General features: G+C 30.1%; 1 protein-coding gene across 1 annotated transcript in view; it reads left to right on the top strand.

The window, feature by feature from the left end:
- Window positions 1-23231, top strand: part of Cad86C (Cadherin 86C) — a 68803-nt gene extending 45572 nt beyond the window's left edge. The window contains exons 6-20 of the mRNA XM_014427025.2: window positions 434-574; window positions 2792-2915; window positions 3703-3889; window positions 7289-7379; window positions 9902-10054; window positions 10211-10355; window positions 11651-11821; window positions 13484-13659; window positions 13769-13949; window positions 14805-15033; window positions 15894-16029; window positions 16784-16917; window positions 17745-17839; window positions 17934-18094; window positions 19830-23231. Of these exons, the coding sequence (XP_014282511.1) occupies window positions 434-574; window positions 2792-2915; window positions 3703-3889; window positions 7289-7379; window positions 9902-10054; window positions 10211-10355; window positions 11651-11821; window positions 13484-13659; window positions 13769-13949; window positions 14805-15033; window positions 15894-16029; window positions 16784-16917; window positions 17745-17839; window positions 17934-18094; window positions 19830-21431 (3726 nt within the window). The 3' untranslated portion in view covers window positions 21432-23231. The remainder of the gene's footprint in view (window positions 1-433; window positions 575-2791; window positions 2916-3702; window positions 3890-7288; window positions 7380-9901; window positions 10055-10210; window positions 10356-11650; window positions 11822-13483; window positions 13660-13768; window positions 13950-14804; window positions 15034-15893; window positions 16030-16783; window positions 16918-17744; window positions 17840-17933; window positions 18095-19829) is intronic.
- Window positions 23232-23648: the final 417 nt, after the last annotated feature.

A 23648-nucleotide genomic window follows, 5' to 3' on the forward strand; every position in this document is an offset into this window, starting at 1 on the left:
AAGATACAAAAACATAGTTACACATAGTTGTGTTTGTATCTTTTTTAGCCCTGCAACGTGGGGCGAAACGTTGGCTCAATAAAATAGTATAATTCTACTATTTGAGTTTTTTTGACCGCACCCGGACCTATATTACTTTCATAAACATTTATCCGTTGTCAGTTCTCGAACAATGCTAACTGAACACAAACGTGGAATGCGAATTCAGGCCAATTTGTACAAGACAAGAAAAATAACCCATGCGAAAATTTGCTATTGTTTTGCAAACGTGTAGAGGAACCATTATATATTTTATTTTTCATAAATATATTCATAGGGCCAATTCCTTAGTTTAAAAACCTGTTCACATTTATTTTACAGTTTATAACATAATGTATGTGATAATTTATATATATACTCTTCAACTTATCATCTCTTACCTTTATATTTCCAGGGAATGTGGACGGACGCCGACACTGACAGCAGAAACGTAGCAGGTTTCGAGCTTGTGGTTGTAGTCAGTGACGTCCAAGACACTCCCCCTGTCTGGGATGCCATAGCTCCAATCACAATGCTCAGCCCAAATCTCACTAAGGTAAATGTTTCATTGAAAAAGATATTTCTGAATATATATAAATAGAATTAATATTAATTCAGTTGATTGGAGCATGTGTAAACTCCCTTGCACTCACATATATTTTTTTTAATTTTCCAAAAATTCTAAGATAATGACTCTTTCATCATAAGACATGGAAGTCTTAATAAAGCCTGGGGAATTGCGACCAATTGGTCTCGCCAAATCAGAGCTTTATCTTGTCCTGAAGACAGAGAGAGTTATTTAAAGGAATAGAGATTGTGGATTATATAATGAACAGCGAGGATAATCTCTCACTCGTAACCTATGGAAATAAGCAACCAAGTAATCATGTTCAGCGATTGCTCTAAAAGTGGTAACCAATAGGTGGCACAGAATGTTGAATGTTATGCTATCGCAAGGAGAGATAAGGATAACTCGTTGCTTTCATTCAGCAAAAATGTTTGTAAATTCTGCAGCTTATCTCTTAAAGATATAAAGAAACTTTTAGTCTTAACAAAATCATTTCAGAGGCATGGTCCCATTCATTTCCATGGGTTTCTTCGATGAGGAAATCCACGGTATCCCAATGAAGCGTCTCCAGAAGTCGTCTTCGCACTAAAACCCATTAAAGTTCTCCTGGTCATTCATGCCTAAACTGATAGCGGCAGTTTTCGAGTTACAAAGAATGACAGCTCGTTCGCACTTTTCAGCTATCAGTATTTCGAGAGTCTGTAGGTTTATATAGATTTTCCCCAAAAAATTTGCTGCCAAGACAACAAACAGTTCAGCAAAACACATCGAATCCTCCGTTTCGTCTTATACCAATGGCTAGCCCGTCGATGTACACCCGTTGCTATCTTATTCCAGAAATCGGTTGTGCATAGTCTCCAATGCAATAGGCTTGAGATCAGTGGGTGGAATGTTTTGTTTGGAGACTAGGAGACTGGTGGTGTTTGTGTGGCATAGTGGAAGTGGTGCGAGGAACCAGATCTTGAGTGAATTCAAAAATTATCGACTCCTATTATTAATGGCTGACTATGATAAAAGCAAAATCATAGGCCCGAATAAAATCAGTATCATAACGAATAAAAATTATCGATAAGTTGAAAGATGGTCGGGGGAAGGGGCTGCGGTCAGCAAAAAAAAAACAACAAATAAACAACAATTATTTATTCGTGCTGACATTTCTTATCTTCTCCACTTATTAATCCACAGTCAACTATCTACTCCTAATTATTATTATCGATTAAAATTATCGATGCTAGTATCTCAAGTATTGGACAGGAAGTAATAAAGCACCATATGAGTATCTCAACACCTCTGTATGTACACCATGGTTGATGATGAAACTTTCCTGTATCACTGAATGACAGTAAAGATGATGTTGATTAGTGATAAAATAGTAAATACCTTATTTTTTTCAAATATCACAATTAATATATTTGTAAAATATATGTATATGCACTTTATCTTCCCTTATCTGTAATATTTGTGAAAGATAAGTGGTCTATCTTAAAGATAAACCATTTTCTTCTCCAAATTATCCCCTTAAATTGTTTACACTTTGCAGGAAAAGTTGTGTATCCCAATTAAACTCTTCAAACTAATTTTTTTTCATCATAACACTTTACAAGTTAAATAATAAAAAACAAAAATGTTTTTTTAACTTATTTATTCATTCAAGTATTTCTTTTAACCAACTTTTTATTAAATTTTCTTTTAAATCTATGTATTAGTTTTGTTTTGGTAAAATGTATTTATTTGTTTGTTTTTCTGTAAACTGGTCTACTGCTGCGACTATTATTTCTCTGGTTGATCCCACATTACTGTCTAATAGCGAATTTTTTTTTTTAATGATTCATTGAAGAGGCTCTGAGAGAATGAATTTGTAATCAAATGAAATAAAAATTGTGAAATGGAAAGAAATGGTGAAATGGAACAAGAAAGGGAAATAAAAAAGGAATAAATTGAAATATTTGTATTTAGTATGTAGATTGAAATAGATTGTAAAAGGAAACTGTGGGGAAAAAAAAAAAACTGTTTTCTTTCTTTTTTGTTATAACATGTAAATATATGTAATTTATATATGTCCAATCACGGATTGATTAACCCGATGTATTTGGCCAGCATAGATGAATTTCTCTCTCTAACTTCTTATAAAACACCTTCTTTAACAAGATATTTTACTTCTTCTTCTTCTTCTTTGATCTTCCCATTTGTTGCTCCTGTTAACAGGGAGACACTGTGCTGAAGGTAACTGCCAAGGATGGAGATCGTGGGCTGCCAAGAGAAGTCAGATACGCTTTAGTAGCGGAGAAGAACCCTTTCACAGTCTTCTTTGACATTGATCCAGTTACAGGTGTGTTTCTGTTTGTATTGACTAATACTCCCAAAATGAATATATATTATGATATTGTTTAATGATTTCTTTGAATCATAAGATCTATAACCTATTATACCAGTTATGTGTTATACTTATCTACGAACATCCCTTTTAAAGGAAAGAAAAAAATAACCATAGAGGCAACACCCACCAAGACAGAATGTATCTTTATGTCACTTATCAGAATAGGGACAAGTTACTGCATTTCTATTAATTAAATCTTTTTCTGGGACTAAACATATTTCATTGTAAGATATCAACATTTAGATAATATTTTGCTGCAAATTAAATTTAAAGAAGTAATTTTTCTAGTTACAGTGATTTGCCAACTTTAAAAATGCTTTTCAAAAGGCAAAAGGACCAGGGTGTGAAAGAACTATTAATACAAGTTTAAGAATATTTGACAACCTTGATAAACATAATTCAATTACTATAAATGGTATCCCATGGGGTAAATGTATCCCTAACGAAATGAAAACCATTTTCATTTCTTTTTCTTCTATTTATGAATAATTATTTGTTTGCTCAGTTTGAAAGAATATGTAAACTTTGAAATAAACTATATTGAGACTAATTTAATATATTTTTATCAATTTATAATTGCCATTAAAGCAGTTGACAATTTATGTTTTGATTCCATTTTAGCCAGACGTTACTGCACCTAATTATTTCTAATTATGATATAAAATAACCCAAATACACCAAAGAGATATGTGTAGATTATATTGAGTACAGATTACTAAAAAAAATTCTATTTTTAAAGGAGTCATCCGCCTGGTCCGAGAACTGCAGGAGCTGACTGCAATATCACGCTCTCACCAGCCCATCCTCCTCACAGTAGTCGCTGAAGAAGTGGTTATTGCCGGAGGTGTTGGTGACTCCAGTACAGCAACTGTGGCTCTGCTTCTCGGAGAATTAGGAAACAGCCCTCCTTTCTTTGAAAGCATGAGGTATTTTATTTTAAAATAAAGGAGAGAGGCTTTACTTTCAAAGAGTGACAAGTCCAAATACATTGTGTTACTAAATTCAAACCAAACTATAAATATTATTTAAGCAATCTGTTGGAACATATAATAAATACATAGTATGGTATCAAAAGCAAAATAAAAATATATAGATCATTTTCCTAAAATGGAAGAATTTCAGATACACTTTATTTAAATTTTTTTCCTACATTTTTAGTTCCTTTTCTTTGCTATATGGCTATTAGATACACCAGAGAACATTCATATTATTTTTTTATAATACAAAATAATTCATTAATATATAATTTTTGTTGTAAATATTTTCTTTTTCATATAAATTTTTTTTTAATCTCTTTTATTGATTACATTATATTTTTGTTTCCTTTTCGAATATATATTTACATTTTTGTTTTAAATAAATTATATTAAATCATGTAAATTGTACCCAAAAGAGTGAGATTTTGTAAATGATTAATTTAATTTCTCGAATTTAAATCCAGGCTGTGGCCCTTGATTTCCTTTTTTTTTTGTATTTAATACAATAAAACAATATAATTTTGGCCAGAAAATTTATTATTAGCATTGATAGAGAGTAAATACTCATAAAAGAAGAAATTCTGTATGAAACTGTTGCATTTGTCCAATAACGAACTTAACTAAATGATTATTTCAATTATAGCATAATTACTTTAAATGCCAAAACATGATTGCTACATCCAACAGGCAAAGGTATCATAATAAATACAACAAAGATGACTTTTATCAAGTTTTTTATTATATATCACATAATAATGTTTCTTATCAATAATAAATTTTATTAACTACTAATGACAATGCTAATTTTAACCACCAGTTTTTTACTAAGCATATATTTATTGGTAGACCAGAAATAGGCAATGGATAAATCACACTTCATTTTTCTGGCTGTTCATTAACAACAAAAATTTGATGTGTTAAACAACAAGTCAATAAATAATTTTTTTTTTTAATTTGATATTTAAAACAAATGGATGAAAAATATTTTTACGTATATATACCTAATTAATGTATATATTGTAATAATTTTAAAATTATTAAAAATAAAATAAAACGAATTTTTGCTCGTTTTATTAACTTCTTTCAAATATAGAAGATAATTTGGGTTCAAATTAAGAACTTTACTACTTAATGGATAATAGAATTTTATTTAACTTTTATAATATAAAAGACTCTTTATCTCAGGGCATATTGTTGCTAGGGAATCAGAATACAAACACTTACAATAATTTCCCTTATTTTAAATTAATATCTATATTATACATAAATCTATTTTTGTGTATAGCAAAAACTAACCAAGCTCACAATCTTTCTTTGATGATCATTGGTGTCTTCTTTTTTCTTATTGTTCTGTCCTAGCGTCCAAAATGGCTTCCTTCTTGACAGAAATTGATGAGGACCTCCTCATCCTGAAGACATCCTTTCTCCTGCCCGTCCACACAAAGAATGACCTCTTCCAAAACGAAAACCTGCCTTGAGGTTACATGTAAACATCGATTGTACCACAACAGTTAGGGATTTTTCCAAATGATTTATTTTCTGAATATTATTCATTTGCACTATTTCTTGATTTCTATTTTTCCTTTAATTTACCATATTTTCAATTATGATGGGAAGAGTTAAAATAGTTTTTTATGATATTTGAATCTGCTCAACATGGCCTTGATTCAACGGACTTGACTGAAGAATACGTACCGCCATCTTGGCTTTGTTTGGAATCACGAAGTTATTATAGACAATGAAAATTGGTTAGCTTGCTTTTTGGATAAACAAAACAAATTAACAATCTTAAAATGATAGATAAAATAAAACATATTAAAAACCCTTTATACATCAAAATATACTATTTACACAAAAAGAGCATATTACAATATACGTTCTAAACAAATATAATATATATTGCATACATATATTTTAATGCGTAATTGATTTTAATACGTAAATGATGTAAACATGATGTAAATACGTAAATGATGTAAACATGATGTAAATACGTAAATGATGTAAACATAAATGAGCAAAGTAAATGAAAAATTAAAAAGGTGTACAGTAAAATTGAGAATAAAGGAAGATGATAAAAGACTTCCTTTATTCTTGATTTTACTCTTATTCCCCTTTTTCCATCTTTTGTGTGTACTCTATTTTATGTTTCTTATTTTCTTTTTTATTATCAGTTGTTATTTCTGTTTTCATTAATTGTCTAAAACCTTATATTAATCTTATTTAATTTTTACGTTTTACTGTACATATGGTAATATGCTCTTTTTGAGTAAATAGTATATTTTGATGTATAAAGGGTTTTTGATATGTTTTATTTTATGTATCATTTTAATATTCATTTGTTTTGTTTATCCAAAAAGCAAGCTAACCAATTTTTATTGTCTATAATAACTTTGTGATTCAAAACAAAACCAAGATGGTGGTACGTATTCTTCAGTCAACAAGTCCATTGAATCAAGGCCATGTTGAGCAGATTCAAATATCATACAAACTATTTTAACTCTTCCCATCATAATTGAAAATACAGTAAAATTAAGAAAAAATAGAAGTCAAGAAATAGTGTTAAAGAATAATATATTCAGAAAGCGAATCATTTGCAAAAATCCCTAACTGTTGTGCGACAATCGATGTTTACATGTAACCTCGAGGCAGGTTTTCGTTTTGGAGGGAGCTTTTCGTTTTTTGGACGCGCAAGTGAAAGGATGTTTGCAGGATGAGGAGGTCCTCATCAATTTCTGTCCAGAAGGAAGCCATTTTGGACGCTAGGACAGAACAATAGAAAAAAGAAGATACCAGGAATCATCAAAAGAAGAGTATATGAAATTGGTTAGTTTTTTTATAACTAAATTTAAATACATTTGTAAAAGAAATATTAATTTGAATTAATTGTAATTATTGTAAATGCCTGTTTCTGATTGCCTAGCAACAACACGCCCTGAAATTAAGAGTCTTTTATATTATATAATTAAAAAATAAAATTCTATTATCCATTAAGTAGTAAAGTTCTTAATTTGAACCCAAATTATCTTTTATATTTGAAAAAAGTTATAAAACGATCGAAATTCATTTTATTTTTATTTTTAGTAATTAAAATTATTACAATATTTTTAATTTTTCATTTAATTTCTTCATTTGTGTTTAGATCATTTAAGTATTTGTATTTTTTTTTTAGCTCTGATGAAGCCCTGAAACTTGGAGCGAAATGTTGGCTACAAATAAATAGTTTCCCGACTATTTGAGTTTTTATTTTACCACACCCGGACCATTTTCCTTTTAATAAATATAATACATTCATTATATTATTGAAACCATAGTAACTTGACTTATATATTTTTTGTTGTTTTCCAGTTACTCCACTCATTTAGCAGAAAACAGCCTACAAGGAACAACGCTGGTGTTCGATGACAACTACATTACCACAGTTAAGGACAATGACATGGTATAAGAAAAAAGAATTTTACTGAATCTTTATAATTGGTATTTATCCCAAATTGTATTACATTATACTTTTAATGTAACACATTGATATTATCGCTTATTAGCAATTGGTTTTATATGTTTGGGATATATTATATGCAGAAAATGTTTAGGAATCCTCCGTATCCTTGAATAGTATACGTTTCAAAGAAGAGAAGATATTTGGGTTATTCCCATGTTTATAGACTAATTCTTTCCTAATCATTAATTGACAAGTTTGTAGTTTTTTATCATGGGTAATTTTACTTTCAATTATCTATACATGAAATATACAGTAAAGGGAATTCAGAGTTGAACAAAGAGCAATCTACAATTAAAATACCAAATTACTGTTTACCGTAATTGTGAATTGCAGAAATGTAATTACATTTACAATTAATCATAATAGTTATTATTTTTTCCTAAAACTTCTAGTAATTATAATATAATTAAAAGTAATTGTAATTTCTATTAAAGATACTTAACAACAAAATGGTAAGTGGTGGTTGATTGGCTCATTATGATATTATGATTCGTTGATTTTGATTAAACTTGGTTTATCAATGTAAAAATAAGTGTTACTTAATGTCAGATAGGTCTTATTCTCATTGAAGTGGTTCGATCGGCTCACATGCTGAATTTTCAAATCATCTTCCTCTAAAATATCTTTAATTTTGTTTATTTGAATTAATTAACCATCTCACATTATTAGCAATAAAAATGAATGAATAAATGGGATTTATGAATGGATTTGATGATTAAATAAAGAAAATGATGTATACTGATATATACTGATTCGCTAAGATAGACAGGGAAATCGGAAATAGCCAAGAGCGCTCAATCTCTTCCAGTTCTCTTCCATAGTATTTAGCTTTGTATATTTTCTTAAACTGTTATATTCTACGCAGAAAAAAAGTTGATAAAAATCACTCCACAAGAAACCCTTAATATAAATTTTTGTAGTAACAGAAAAATATAAAAAAATAATTATCCTTAATTTAGTTTATTTAAATAAATTAACTATCTCTTATTGTCAGTTTTAACAAAGAATTGAGGCATATGGAATTTGAAACAATTTGATAATTAACTAAAGGACAAAATGTTTTCATTCTTCCATGTTTGTTATGATAGTTAGATTTTGTTTTTGCTCACATATATATGAAATATACAGTAAGGGGAAATATTTCCATCCTGAATAATAAATAGCTGTCTTGGAATATACAAGCTGAGATGGGCAAATATTAGCTATAGTTGAAAATAATAGATAAAGTTGCCATGGATACGACCCTTATTCATAAATGAACCATTGCTAAATAAATATTGTATCCATGACAATTTTAGCTATTAGTTTCAACTACAGCTAATTTTGCCAAATTCTGTTAACAAGGATACTACTAAGGTCAACCGTTCAACAAATAATGAAAATAAATTACAAAATAAAAAACTTATATAAATGAAGACCATTCGAAAAAAATGAGGTAACTTGATTTTTTTAAATGAATAACAAAAGTTTCTGATAGATTTTTGGATCTTGGAAAGGATATTATAGTCAAAACAGTTGAAAAACAAACTTAAGCAGTTCAAAATCTCTTTTAAATCCCAATTAATTAATTAAATTCTGAGATAAACTTTTTTCCCATGATGATTTACAAAAATGTGAAATATCTTGTTTCCCCAGTGGTCTTTAAATATAATAAATTATAAACAATAAAGTAGGTAGAAAAATTAATATAAATAAATGTAATTCTTTTAGAGAGCACAGTACTTCAATGAAATTATGCGGAGCAATGTACTCTTACTTCAAGAAGTTTAATTTAATAATATTTCAATATTATTTTGTTTCACCATTTGTATAAGAAATTCCCTATTTTACAATTGTCAAATTTCAAATTAAAATTCGATAGTACTTAATTCATTTATTTTTGTCTTAGATGTTTTGTAGATTCTGTGTCCTTTTTGGTATCTAATCTGCCCCAGTATTATTGGGTGATAAAGATAAATGAATAAAGTACTATAATGTTTCAATTTTTAATCTGTAGAAAGGATAAGAGGATAAAAAAATATTTCAATAATTATGACAAAATAATTACATGGAAGTAAGGGATTGATAAAAGGAAAAACGTTTTATACAAGTCTTTTATTTAAAATAAATTTAATTATTCATGCAGTTAATGTATTGTTTGTACACTAAATTGGATTAGAAATTAATGAAAAGAACATATTTGTTTTAAATACATTGTTACTTTTTGCAATTACCCAAAAGTTGCGCAAAATTACAATATTTATAAGAAGCAGAGTTGAGCAGCTATGAAACTAATAGCTAAAATTGCCACGGATACGATTTTTATTTATGAATGGTTCATTCATGAATAAGGGTCGTTTCCATGGCAACTTTAGCGATTAGTTTTAGCTATAGCTAATTATTTCCCATCTTTGATATGAAGTAATTAAACTATGTATTTAATTGTATCATAAGCAAATGTTCAATCTAAACTGTTGTGACAGGGTAAGCATGGAGTATTTGCCCTGAGCTTGGAAAATAACAATGGCACTTTCGAAATTTCTCCTGCTGTGGGAGAAAGAGAAGCGGACTTTGTCATTAGAGTGAGGGACAACAAGCTCTTGGACTTTGAAAAGAGAACACAACTGATCTTTAAGGTAGTAAACCAAGCAATGAATCTTTACATTAAAAATTCATTTTTTAAAGTCCTACTTTCTCAGTACATGATCATAATACTTACAAAGATAGCCTAAGATGACATTAGTCCTAAATAAGCCACCATGCTATTATGTACTATTATTTTTTATTTCCAGATTTGGGCAAAAGAAGTGAACCCTTCTGAAACTCCACTCTCGACCAGCGTCGATGTCACAGTCTTCTTAACTGACGTCAACGACAACCCTCCAGTATTCTCCTCAGCCAACTACAGTGCAGAGGTGCCTGAAAATATTACGGCAGGTGAATTCATATCACAAACTTATTTATTTTGTTTGTTATATTTAAAGAAGGGAAAGGAAAAAATAACTGTTTGTCCGTGTACATTTTTTATTATTTAAATTGATAATCTATTAAAGAAGATTAATTGTAAACCTCAATCAAGTGCAATACAAATCCTAACATGTTCAAGCACACACCATCTATGAGATTAAAAATTAAATTTCTGCTTAAACCTAAGGAAAAAATTAACAAACTGAACTTTTTACTTCCCAAAATTGAAAGTAAGAAATTCGAAAATGCATTCTGTATATATCCAGAATTTAGGGTTCGCTGATGATATTTCCATAATTGCGGAAAAAAAGGAGCCTTCCAAGAAGTGCAACAAGTATAAGAGGAAACTCTGAACCAAAAAAGAATGACCAAACTACCATTTGTACATGGTTCTGTCTAAAAGTGGTTCTAGGGAACAAGGAATTTGTTGGACTTTCAAAGGCTTGAATAAGTAATAATATCCATTATATAATTGGTGGTAGAATCTTATATAATTGTAAAGTTATTCCTTAAAAGCAAATTATATATACACATACATAAATAACTGTATACATAAATATTAATAATAACAATAACAAGGGTTCCCTTAAATCTGGTGGTCAAGCATAATTCTGACCAAATTACCTCCTTGCACAACCATTGGTCTAGTAACAGTACTTCCGTACAAAGTACTGCAGTCCTGGCCCTTCATGGGTTGTAGCGGTACAGATTTAATTTTTTCAATAATAATAATAATATCAGGAATTGGCGGCCAAACTTAAAAAGCTGTACCATTTAGAATGTGTAGTTGTAACGTCCTGAAGTCAACAGTGGCAGGAGAATATATAATGGAATTACATCACATGCTAAAAGAGGCTCAACAAACGATTCTCTTGGATACATCGAGAATCGTGGGGAAATTCTTGAATGTTTGAATGTTTTTAAATCTTCAGGTGATTAACTCCACTTCAGTTCTTTATCCGTGATTGGGAGAAGAATTAAAAAATAATAATAATAATAAAATATATATTATGTAATGTACAAGTATATAAACAAGTCATCATCACTATGTTTTCTTATTCAGTTGAAAGCTGTTCTATTATTTGACAGCATATCTCATATTAAGAGTTCCAAGTAGCCCAACCAAATAGATGCAGTATGTCACTGAAATTGTTTATTTATTGAACTTATTGCAAAGAGTATTTTATAATTATAGACTAATCTCAAATTACCTTTTATCCTTTATTTAATACTGATATGTAAATATTTGTCTACCCTAATATTAGGTTACAGATTGGTACGGGTGGAGGCTAGCGATGTGGATACTGGAGACTTTGGAGTCGTCAAGTTCACTGGAATCTACGGAAAGAATAACAACTCCCTGAGGATAGATGAAGATACCGGCTTCATCACCATAGCTACAGACAAGCATGGATTCGACAGGGAACAATCCTCATGTGAGTGAATTCAAAAATAAATTAATGAATCAATGAACTATAAAAACAAAAATAAATATTAAGTTATAACTTCAGGTTTGCTGCCAGCCAAGCCTGGGGCCCCCTTCCAATCAATATTTCTTGTGTTCACTTTTCCAATAATATGAATATACAATTAAGCTATTATAACAAAACTTACTACTGCATTTTAAATTAATTGAATTAATTTTTTCAGAGGAAAGTTAACTCTTTTTTTTCAAAAATATTAATTCATATTATTAAACACCTCCTAAGACCCCGTGGTTCATTCCCTGGAAGTACCGGTCACCACCTAGTATCCTCCCGTATTCTCCTACATCTCGACTACAGATGCTTATGGAGAACTATCCATTGAACAAGAAATAAGGCTAAAAAGATTAACAAACTGCTTTATAAGATTAATTTTTGATACTCCCAAGCGTTCTCATATCTCTCTCTTATATTCCAAGCAAAGTTTGCTCTATTCTAGTGTCTGGAGACAATAACTCCTTGGCACATATATATTTCAATCCTTAATAACCAAAAAACCTTCCTATATCATTGACCTCCTCACCCAACGATTATCCATTCCCCTATTAAACACAAGATCCCAACCTACCGATTTGTATATCCCTTCCCATTGAACTGCCTCCTTTGAAAAATACTTTGCTGTTCGAGCTACCTCATTTCGGAACTCCTTACTATATCCATCCACAAAGCTTTCTCCTTAACATCATTCAAACACCAATTATGTATCCATGACTATCATTGACTATCAAACTTCTGTGAACTTGTATATAATAGAAAACAATATAAGCTTGGATAAATATGTATCCTTGTTCATATTTTATTTTTTATAAATATTGTAATAGATTTATTTAATTATGTTCAAAATGTATTGATTAATTATGTTAATGTAGCCAGACAAAAGCTGATAAAACTGTTCCAAATTGTTATTCTTAGGGGACTGGTGACCAAGTGTCCCAGAATAAAGATTGATTTTCATTTTTATCTTTTTTTTTTCATTCATAAATAAACTTTTTTGTGCTTATTAAATAAAAACCTGCAATATTATATTAAATTATTTAACAATTATTATAAATTATATATTTAGCTTCAACACTATTCATTTATTATACATCTCCAATACTTTGGCCACCCTAGTGATGATATGAAGGATACTCTCAACTTTTTAATTTCACAGGCTCACAATACTTTCTAAAATAACTACAATTCTAATATAATATAATCAATTAACCTTTTTTTGACTACTACATGCTTTAATATTAATGGGTGTACAAATAAGTTTCTGTCCTTAGAAAAAATATGGCTTCAACAGAAGGTCTTGTTGAAACAGTCAGCATTAAAACATAATATTGTAAATTTGGTCTTCTGGTAACAACAGGACTTAGAAGTATTATTGACTGTATCAGTATCACATTAGAGAAATATTTCTCCATTTAACACACTTTAATATGTTAAACTAAATATTATGAATAATTTTTTCAACAAACTTTTTGGTTGCATATGTTTTTTTAGTTAACTCTTGTTGGGCCCCAGGGATTTTGATCTTCAACACTAATGGTGGCATGCATAACGTTTGATCAAATTCCCAACTTCTTATCTTTCATGTATCATTCAGAATTTTATTGATTATTGTTTCAGCATACCGGTTCCAAGTGGAAGCACGAGACGACAGAGGCAATGGGAATAGAGCTAGAGTCGACTTCTTCCTCTTTGTGCTCGACGTAAACGATAATGTGCCAAGGTTCCTCAAGAACCCAATGGAGTTCATCCTAGGGCCTGAAGGGAACAACTTTTCTCAGCCTGCTTACATCAAAGTAAGTCAACTTGTTTTAATTGTCTTTGTATTGATTGTTGGAACTGGATTCGAATCCAGAAGTTGCAGATAATTTATTTCAGTTCTATCATTTCACTATTTATGAGCAGGCTGTTGACGAGGATTCAGAACCTCCCAATAATGTGATCCGCTACGAGATCCTCAGTGGCAATTATGACAACAGATTTGCCCTTGATCAAGAGAGTGGAGAGCTGTCGGTGAACGTCGGTGGTAGAAGAATTAGGCAGGTGACTCTGGTAGCGACCCTCCTCGTGAGAGCTTATGATTTGGGTAAGATTAAACAATACTATGTAGAGCAGTGGTTCTCAAACTTTTTTCACTGCATCACCTTTTTACTAAAAACTTTTTGTGGAAGTTTGAACACTTATGAAAAGAACATAAAACATATTTGGCTTTCCAACAGTATATAATACGTCTATATTACTATTCTTATTTCCAGAAGTGTTTTTATCCTGGAAAATTAATAATCAAATCCTTTCACAGTTTATATTTATCCATTTTTCATTACTAATAAACTTTTGAAATTGTTAATTATTTAAAATAAATAAAATTAAAGGTTTCTAACTTTAGAGGAAGATATTTAAAAATTCAACATTTAAGCCTTGTCAGACTACTTTAATGTGGATAAAACCTATCTGATATTCAGCAATAAATACAGTAGTCTACATAAAAGGCAATCCTTTGACATCCTTTCCATGTGGCCAAGCCATCAGATTCTGGTTGTCCAGACATCTCCATTAATTCCTGATTTTTCTGGGATTAATTAGCCATTGTCCTGATTCTCTTTTTGGTGCCTATACCATTCAAAGGTATATCTTTCTTTTTCTTCTTTCACATCTTTCATTCACACACCTTAATATTCTTTTCATTTTCTTGGTCCATGTTTCATTGCCATTTGTTACTACAGGCATGATCTTCCTGTATATTATAAGCTTAGTTTTGCAGGAGATATTTAGCTAGTATTGCCGTGTTATAAATATGAATTCTACTTCTAAATTGCAATAATACAATACATTTACAGCACTCCAAGGTGCCATGACATCCAATTAGAGAACCTCTGATGTAAAATACATAAAATATGTGCAATAAAATATGTCTATAGTATTTCAAATAATATATTTATAGGAGTTCCGACCCTTTGGACGACTGGTGAAGTCAAAATCCTTCCAGCTCTCAGCCAGTCGAGACTAATGCGGTTCCTTCTGCCAGGAAAGAACCTGGACCCGAGGTCGGTGGAAACAACCCTAACCAAAGTGACCGGAGCCAGCAAGGTCATTATTCACAGGATACAGCCATACACTGGTCAGCAGGAGGGACAGACCACAGACCTCAGCAGTCCTGGAGGTGGAGATAAGTGAGTGTTAGAGCAGACTTGAAGGATATACAGTCAAATATAATTTTTTTTTTCCAATTATGATATTCATTAATAATAAGGGTTCAATGGATCAGGGGTTGCTAGCTACCTACTAAAATCTACTAATTAAAAAAATTGAAAAATGAGTCAGAAGCACTATCTTACAGTGTGTAGCATTACACCCGTGATAACACTATTGATTCTGTAATAACTAATTAAAAACTATAATAATAACACTATATAACTAATGATACCTGTATAGGTGTACAAGCTCAGTGGATAAGATGTTCAGAAAAGAAAAAATAGAAAGTTTTAAATTTCAAATTCAAAATAATATCTAAAATGCTCCTTAGGAAAATTGAAAAAAATTGAGTTGTTTACTGCCTTTTTCTACTATTGGTACTTAAAGGTGTACAGTGAAATACTTATCTGGTGTTATGATGTGTCCGTTTCGTGTGGATTTGATTATCAAAAATTTGGAGGTGAGGGGTCTCCTCCTGTGGCTAATCAAATTTTTTTTATCTCTTTAAAAAACAGAAAAAACATGAAAATGTTATAATAAAAAAGTATACAGTGTAGATTGTCCCTGAGGATGGCCGCATTGGCCGAAACGTCGGACTTATAAGAAAAATAAAATGTGTTGAGACTAAAATGGATAGAAATTAAATTATTTATTTAAAAAATTTACCAGTCTCAAGAAAGTGTTTAAGATTATAAAGTATACAGTGTTCAACAAGTTTAATCACTAGATAAACTGGGAACAAAATTCTAAATGGTGAAAATTATAATTACTAGAATATGTTGAAATTAAAAATCATTTCAAGTAAAAAATCATTAGCTAATATGTCTGATTGTTTTAGGAGTATTGTGACAGCAACCATTCTTTATGACAAGAATGCAGTTGTTGACCTGGATGATCTACAAAAGAAGTTTACTGCAATCGCATACAGAAACTCATCTTCTGTTATAATCACGCATAGAGTTGAGGAACCTGAGGTAAATACAACTTTTTAAAAAAATAAGGAAGAAAGCTAGTAATTTTAATTTTATTACAAAAAAAAATCTTAGCAAAAGTATTAAAAAAGAAAAAGTTAATTTATTTAAATTGAAAAAACAAGTTATAATCATTTATTTTTATAAGAGGGGTGACTGTGAAGATAGGTTCAAAATGAACATTTGCTAGCCCACTCCATCATAGGTAATAAAGATTAAGAAAGGAAAGGAGGCAACATTTTAGTTTAGAGGATGAAAGCATTGTAGTAGAAATTGATCAACCTGTCATAACAATGCCCAGAGTCATAGCTAGGTGGTGGTGAGATGTGCTCCAGCCATGGGAGCAGATACAAAGAGGTTGCAAAATTAACAATGAAAAATCCCCCTTTGTTTTACACTGGTTTATAAGACTGAAGTTCCAACTTTTGGTTAATTTTCAAATTTAGTGCTTCTTTGATAATAACAGTGTTTTTATATTAAAACAATAAACAATTGTACAGAAATTCTAAAAAATTGTTCAGACCCCCCGATATTGGAGGGCTCAGATTATTCAAACTTGCCAAGCATACAGACCTTGCTATGACCCTGACAATATGTATCTGGGTGACAATGTTTGCCAGACTGGAACTCATTTAATAAGGATTATTGAAAAAAAAAAGGTAGATGTGAGCTTAACATGTTAACAGATTCAGATTCAATTAATACCAACAAAATGCATATATTTAATTATTTATGAATGAATAAATATTTTTTTCAGCCAGTTTATAGAAGTGAAACTAGAGTCTTGTTCTGGATTCTTCTTATTTTCCTTCTTCTTCTGCTCCTTGCTATACTGAGCCTCATCCTATGCTGTCTTTGCTCTTGGTGTCCCTACTACGCTTTTTTTCACAGGTGAGTAACCAAACAATTGTTTATCAAATTTTTCTGTTTTTTTCATGTTTTTTTTTCCTCACAAAAAAATTACAAATGATTATATATTTTGGAAGATCGTTGATTGACCGCTTATAACAATAAATGGAATATGGTCCGAGTGCAGTCAAATAAAACTCAAATAGACATAACTATTTTAATTGAGCCAATGTTGCTGGGCTTTGTCAGGGCTAAAAAAGATACAAACACGTAATATAAGTAAAAAAGTAAATAAAAAATTAAAATGGTATACATTGAAACATAAAAATTAAATAAGAAAAATAAAATGTTATTATTTCTGTTTTCATTTATTGATTCCAATAGAGAATATTTGGTATAGTTTTTATAATATCTTTGTTTTTTTCATTTATTTATTTTTTATTGAACAACAAATCACTGTTCTTGTACTTTATATCTACACAAAATTACGAAAAAACTAATTCTTTGATAAAGACTTTAATTATTTTCTGGTTATTGTAAATTTGCTTTATCTAATAAGCATGAAAGTATTTGTTATTGATTAATTTTGAGATATCTTATGGCCAAGTGATTTGTTTCTTTGTCCATTTATGATACAGAAGTTTTTTTCATTTTCTATTCTATTTCTTTCTGGTTCTAAGTAAGCAAAAAAAAATTTATATTTTATAACAAAACTTATGTTTAGTAGATATCTTTTATTTTTACTTAACATCTGAGATTTATCTACTCTATTCATAACAGAGAACTCCTATACTCTTTTTTTTTCTCATTATAATTATTTATTTTTTTTATCTTTTGTATTTAAAAATTTATGTCTAATTTGTTAACAGCCTGGTGAGAAAGAAAAGTAGTAGTAGAAGCAGAATCGTTGCCGTTGCAACAGAAAAAGAGAAGCCAGCTGAAAAAGAAAACAAGTCTGTTCAAGGTATGATGAAATGTTCTCAAAAAATAAAAATACACTGATACCTCTTCCTTAAAATATTTCTACTTCACTTAAAACATTTCTTACTTATTGCCAGCGGAGTGGCAAAGCGCTCGAGCAAGGAGAGAAGCCTGGAGCGCTGATGACAGAAGAATGTGGCGATTTGGTGGAATCAACGATACCCCTCGCCGACTTTTACTAATTCCAGAGAGGAACTTCCATAATCAAAATCAACCAAACGTAGTCTACACGAGACAAGTAAGCTACTATCAATTATAAATATAACTTAATTATTTATTATAAATGAGGAGAAGATGGCTTGGGGTTCAGTCAATGAAGAACACAAATAAGTTTAAAAACTTATTTAATAGTGTCACCATTTCGGCCAGAAATTCTAGCCTTCATCAGGGCTAAGAACAAAAAACAAGATAACAACCAATGTATTAAAGTATACACAGAATGATTAGAAAATAAATAACATTATAGATATATGAAGTGTTGAAAGAAATGTATAGTCTAAGTATTATAAGAAGATAAAAGCTGTATGAGAAAAGTAATATTATAAAAATTTTTTTGAATTTCAAAATTGTATTTATTAATAAATATTACAATCTGCCACAATGTTGTTGGGTAATAGGTAATAATGACAACTGATTACAATCATACTAAAATTTAAAAAAATAAAATAAAATAAGATAAGAATAAAAATAAATAAAATCTCTCTCTAAATATATATGTGTACAAACAGAAGAATAAAGAAAATGAACATAATCAAACTATGTACATGAAGAAAAAATAATAAGAATTATGATAATAATAAAAATAAATATATAAAATAGAAAATAATCGCTAGTCACATATATTAAAACTAAGTAAGAGAAAAGTACAAATAATAAAATACATATGAAAATCTAGTGAGTGAATATATGCACAAAATGAAAAAAGTGGGAAATAAAACGTACATGTAGATAATTAAATTGTATATAGTTATTTAATTTCCTACATATACGTTTTATTTCCCACCTTTTCTAAAATAATTTTAATTTTGTACATATATTTACTAACTGGATTTTCATATGTATTTTGTTATTTGTTCTTTTCTCTTAATTAATTTTAATATATATATTACTTTTCTCATACAGTTTTTATCTTCTTATAATATTTAGACTATACATTTCTTTCAACACTTAATGTATATATATATATATATAATGTTATTTATTTTCTTATTTTCTAATCATTCTGCATAGCCTTTTATACATTGGTTGTTATCTTGTTTTTTGTTCTTAACCCTGATAAAGTCTTAAAAATTCTGACCGAAACGTTGGCACTAAAAATAGGTTCTCTCCCATTTAACCATCTTCTCTTCATTTATAGCTATTAATTTATCATTAATTATTTATTTCTTGATTGATTTATCAACAGCATTTTATTATGGACAAAATTTGGCAAATTAACTGGATGTCTTAATAATCGGTTCTCCATAATTTGAAGTTTTTTCTCTGATCGTTATTACTATTAAAAATGTATTCATTATTCTCACAAATCACACTGTGAGCTTCTTTGGAAGGTAGATTTGCCCCTCACTAGCTTTATCCATAATAATGTAAAGAATCAACAACTTATTTTAATATTTTATTATAAAGTACATAATACAGTACACAGTAGCAATAATAGAACTACATTAGTTCTATCTTACATATGATACAATTAGCTAAAGTATAATTAGTTGATATAATTAGTCATCTGATGCAATGGTGAAGGTAGGAAAGTTGGAGAGAGGAGAGGTTCAGCTAGTTTTCACATAAATCTCACCATTTAAGCATAAGAGAACAAACTCTTTTTTTCAATGGTTTATTAAGCACTGCTGTTTCCTCAGTCTCGATACTTAGTCCCTATTTTACTCGACCCTTACAATAATTAACTACATTCATAAATCTTGACATATATTACAAGAATATTGACAATAATGATTACTTCATCTCAATTTCAGGTTGAAGAACTTACTACTGAAAAACCAAGACATCAAAGACAAGACATTCTAGTGATGGAAGACATAGATGGAACTGAATACCAAGTTCTGGACCCATCAAGACTTCGAGAACCTTCAACAAGGCAGTCTATGTTCATTCGAGATGGGGGAGCAGAAATATTACGGCTTGTAACAAGAGGAAGAAATGCATCCGAAGAAGAACCCCAACTCAACCAGCCTCAAAGACCTTTCACTTTAGAAAACAAAGAAACTGAAGGTAAAGTAACCATTATGAAACGATTCATAGACGATACGAATGAACAACAAATGAAAAACAAAAACGATGAAGATCATAAAGTTGAAGAAAATAAAATTCAAATACCAGGTGAAATCGCTGAAGAAAGTGAAGAAGAAAAAAAAGAAGATCTAGTAAAAAGAGTGATGGATCTCGATGTCGAAAGAGACATGTCAACAGCTGACGTCAATCGCTTAACTTCAATACAAAGAGATATTCTTCTTACACGTTTCCTCGTTGAGGAACAGCGAAGGGCACGTGTGGAAGATACACAAAGCTTACCAGGAGTAGTTACTAATCAAATGGCAACGCAAACAGATAAACATGCAGAAACACAAACAGATCATGTTTATTTCAAGAGAAGATCCAAAAGTGACAACGATGAATCACCTTCAGACTCAGAAGAAACTGCCAAAAAAAAATTAAAGCGAAGGCGAAAAAAACACAATGGCACGGTAGAGTTCCGTCCAGCTAGTCGAATCGAGATTAGTTCTCCTATTTTTGAAGAAGGTGAAGAATTAAAAACACATGGAGTAAACCAAACGAAAGCTGGTTTGATTCGACAAACTGCTGTCAGATCGAGGCTAGATGATGACAACATAAAATTTAGAAGTAGCAGTGATCATGAATCAACATTTAGGAGGAGAGATGTTCTCCGTTCCCTCCAAGTAACTCCAATAAAGCAGATGAATATAATTAACAATGTCCTCGTTGAGCACATCCGTTATAAAGACCCTCCATCTCTTAACACACAGGAGACAAACACAGATTCCATTGCTCTATCTAAAAGCATGGAAAAGGAAAGTTTAACAGGAGACAGGGGAGGGATCAGATCACAGCCACCAACAAGAGAGCCTTCCATCACTCCATCAGCAGGACTAACTCCTCGCTCACAGTCCCAAGGTAGGACTCAAGCTTCCAGGTACATGGACTGGTATAAAACTAAAAAGGAAATACGTGAGAAAGAGAAACAAGAAAAAGATCCTAACTTTAGGGCTCCGTCACAAAATAGGCACAGAAATAAAAATCAAATTGAAAATACAACACGTACAAAGGAAAGAAAAAGGTGGACTGACAAAGACGATACTTTAACAAACCAAAAACAAACAATAATCAACATAAAGCCAGACACTGTTAGGGAAGAAGAAATTGTAACTAGGCAAGAAAGGCGTACTGAAGGCCTTGATTCTGCTACGGCCTCTCCGTATCAAATTGTACCAACCCAATTAAAAAACCAACAGTTTCTGGAGAAAAAAAGCATCTTCACAATAGCATATGATGACATGGAAACTAAACAATTAAGAATTGATTCAGCTTCATCTCCATAACAAAAACTAAATCATGAAAAAATCTCAATACAGCAGAACTCTGTTTATCAATCTTAGTAAGGACCAAGATGTATCTCAGACATAACTCAAGTTATTTTAACAACTAAAAAAAAAACTAACCAACTAAAGGTCAATTTCTACATGACAGGTATTTGCTGTGCTAGTAATATCTGTGAGAAAGTATGACTTATCTATACACAGTAAACCTAAACTCGTGAGCAGTTCAACTTAGTGAATGAATGATAAAAAATGATGATTAAATACAACATACAACTTTCACCATGTATTATAACAAATAGGAAAGATGTGAGTTTATCAGTTATATATGAGGTTATAAGCTGTGACAGTTAACTGCCAAGGTGTTTATGCTCTACTGTGTACCTGTTGTCATGAATGTGCAGATAGATAATAATACTACATCCTGTCCAGCAAATTCTGATAATATGATAGTAATGGGATTGTAATAAATTTCATAGTTTACATAATGTTGGTGGATACGACACTTTTCACTGTGAAACTTGGGCTTATTAAATAGAGACGGAATAAATATCACTCCAAAACAGTTCAACATTAACCGAAGGAAAGGAAAGATTTTTATAATTTATTTATTTTTTTCTTAAATTTGAGGTTCTGCTCTTATTAGTTTCATAACACAACCACATGAATACACTTTTTTTTTATTAACAATGTCCCAAAAGTATTTGAAAAATTAAGTACTGTTTAATTTCAGACGGGTTTAATTCAATTTCTAGTTAAATATAAGTATAAAGAAATACTAACAACAAAATATAATTTCAAGTTCAAAGAACATTATTTTTTCATGAATGGTATGTTATAAAAAAACGTATTTATGTAGATATCATGTTTGACATTAAGATGATGAATCATATTGCTTGGAGAAACCGATAGTAATGCAAATCTAAAAAACATCATAAGCAGAAAACAGTTTTTCAAACTTTCTCAATGCTAAAATAAACCACTATGGGGATTCACAATATAATTCGTCGAATGGGCAGTATGGTTGTGAAGTAATCAAACTTTGAATTTGCTCTTCAAAACAAATTTTTTTTTTAGTTTAATTTGATTTACCATAGCTACAGAGAAATTAGTGTAGTAAAGATACTTTAGCTGGAAAGCGATGGCAGTATAGCGGAACAAGGGATTGTTCATTCACGAAAAAGTCACAGGAAAATTGATTATTTACAAAATTGGGATCTTCTGTTCATTGGAAGTGTAACCCTTAAAATGTGTATTGTTTTTGTTACAAAAAAACTGTATTAACTGTGTATCAATCGTCTTGTTGATTTCCTCATTTACAGGCCAGACTATAAACATCTTTTCAAGATTCAATATAAAATAACCCAAAGAAAAGCACGGAAAACCACCTCTACTGGCCCATGACAGAACTAAATGGTAGAGATACAAAGGAACTAACTTAAATAAAAAATAGACATCATTCTTCAATGATAAATATTTGATGTAATTATGACAAAGGCCTTTTATTTAGGACATTTAAAAAAATATTAATGACCAAATGTGAACTAAAATCAAACTTACAATTAGGTGTAAATTTTAAATTGTTTAATGAAGTATATTTAATAAAAATGCCTTAAATGTTAATATTAAAAAAAAATACAATTGTAAATAAATAAGTACCTTCCATAAACTTTTATAAAATAGATGAATGTGATAGTTTGTTAATATTTTATAAGTGACTTGCAATTTATATTTTTTAATGTACTGTTTCACTGCCGTATAAGTCTTTTATAGATGTCAATATGTACAGAATTAATAAACTTTTTTCCCAAATTTTAAATTTTTTAACCTTGATTTTACAAATGACTGGTTGAATTGCTTTTGTCATTAATTTTGTCTTTATTTGTTCTTCCTTAAAGTAAGAATTAATTACATTATGGCTCATGAAACAAAACCAATTTTTAATTTTTTTTTTTTTTTTTATTTATTTATTGATATTTACAACTGTATAAAAAATACAACAAGTAAATTTGATCATAATGACATAATGATATGATACAGGATGTAGAGAAACTACCCAATAGTTTTTTTGTTTTTTTTAATTATTTATTTATTGTAATTTACAACTGTACAAAATGATACAATAAGTAAATATGTAGTATGTTTCATATACACTTGAAAATCTTGGGAAGGAACCACCCATTGGTGGTACTTCAAACATTAATTTAAACTAGAAGGTCT

Source organism: Halyomorpha halys, unplaced genomic scaffold, assembly GCF_000696795.3.
Source record: "Halyomorpha halys isolate HHAL.00 unplaced genomic scaffold, Hhal_1.1 Scaffold613.1, whole genome shotgun sequence".
Taxonomy (NCBI): domain Eukaryota; kingdom Metazoa; phylum Arthropoda; class Insecta; order Hemiptera; family Pentatomidae; genus Halyomorpha; species Halyomorpha halys.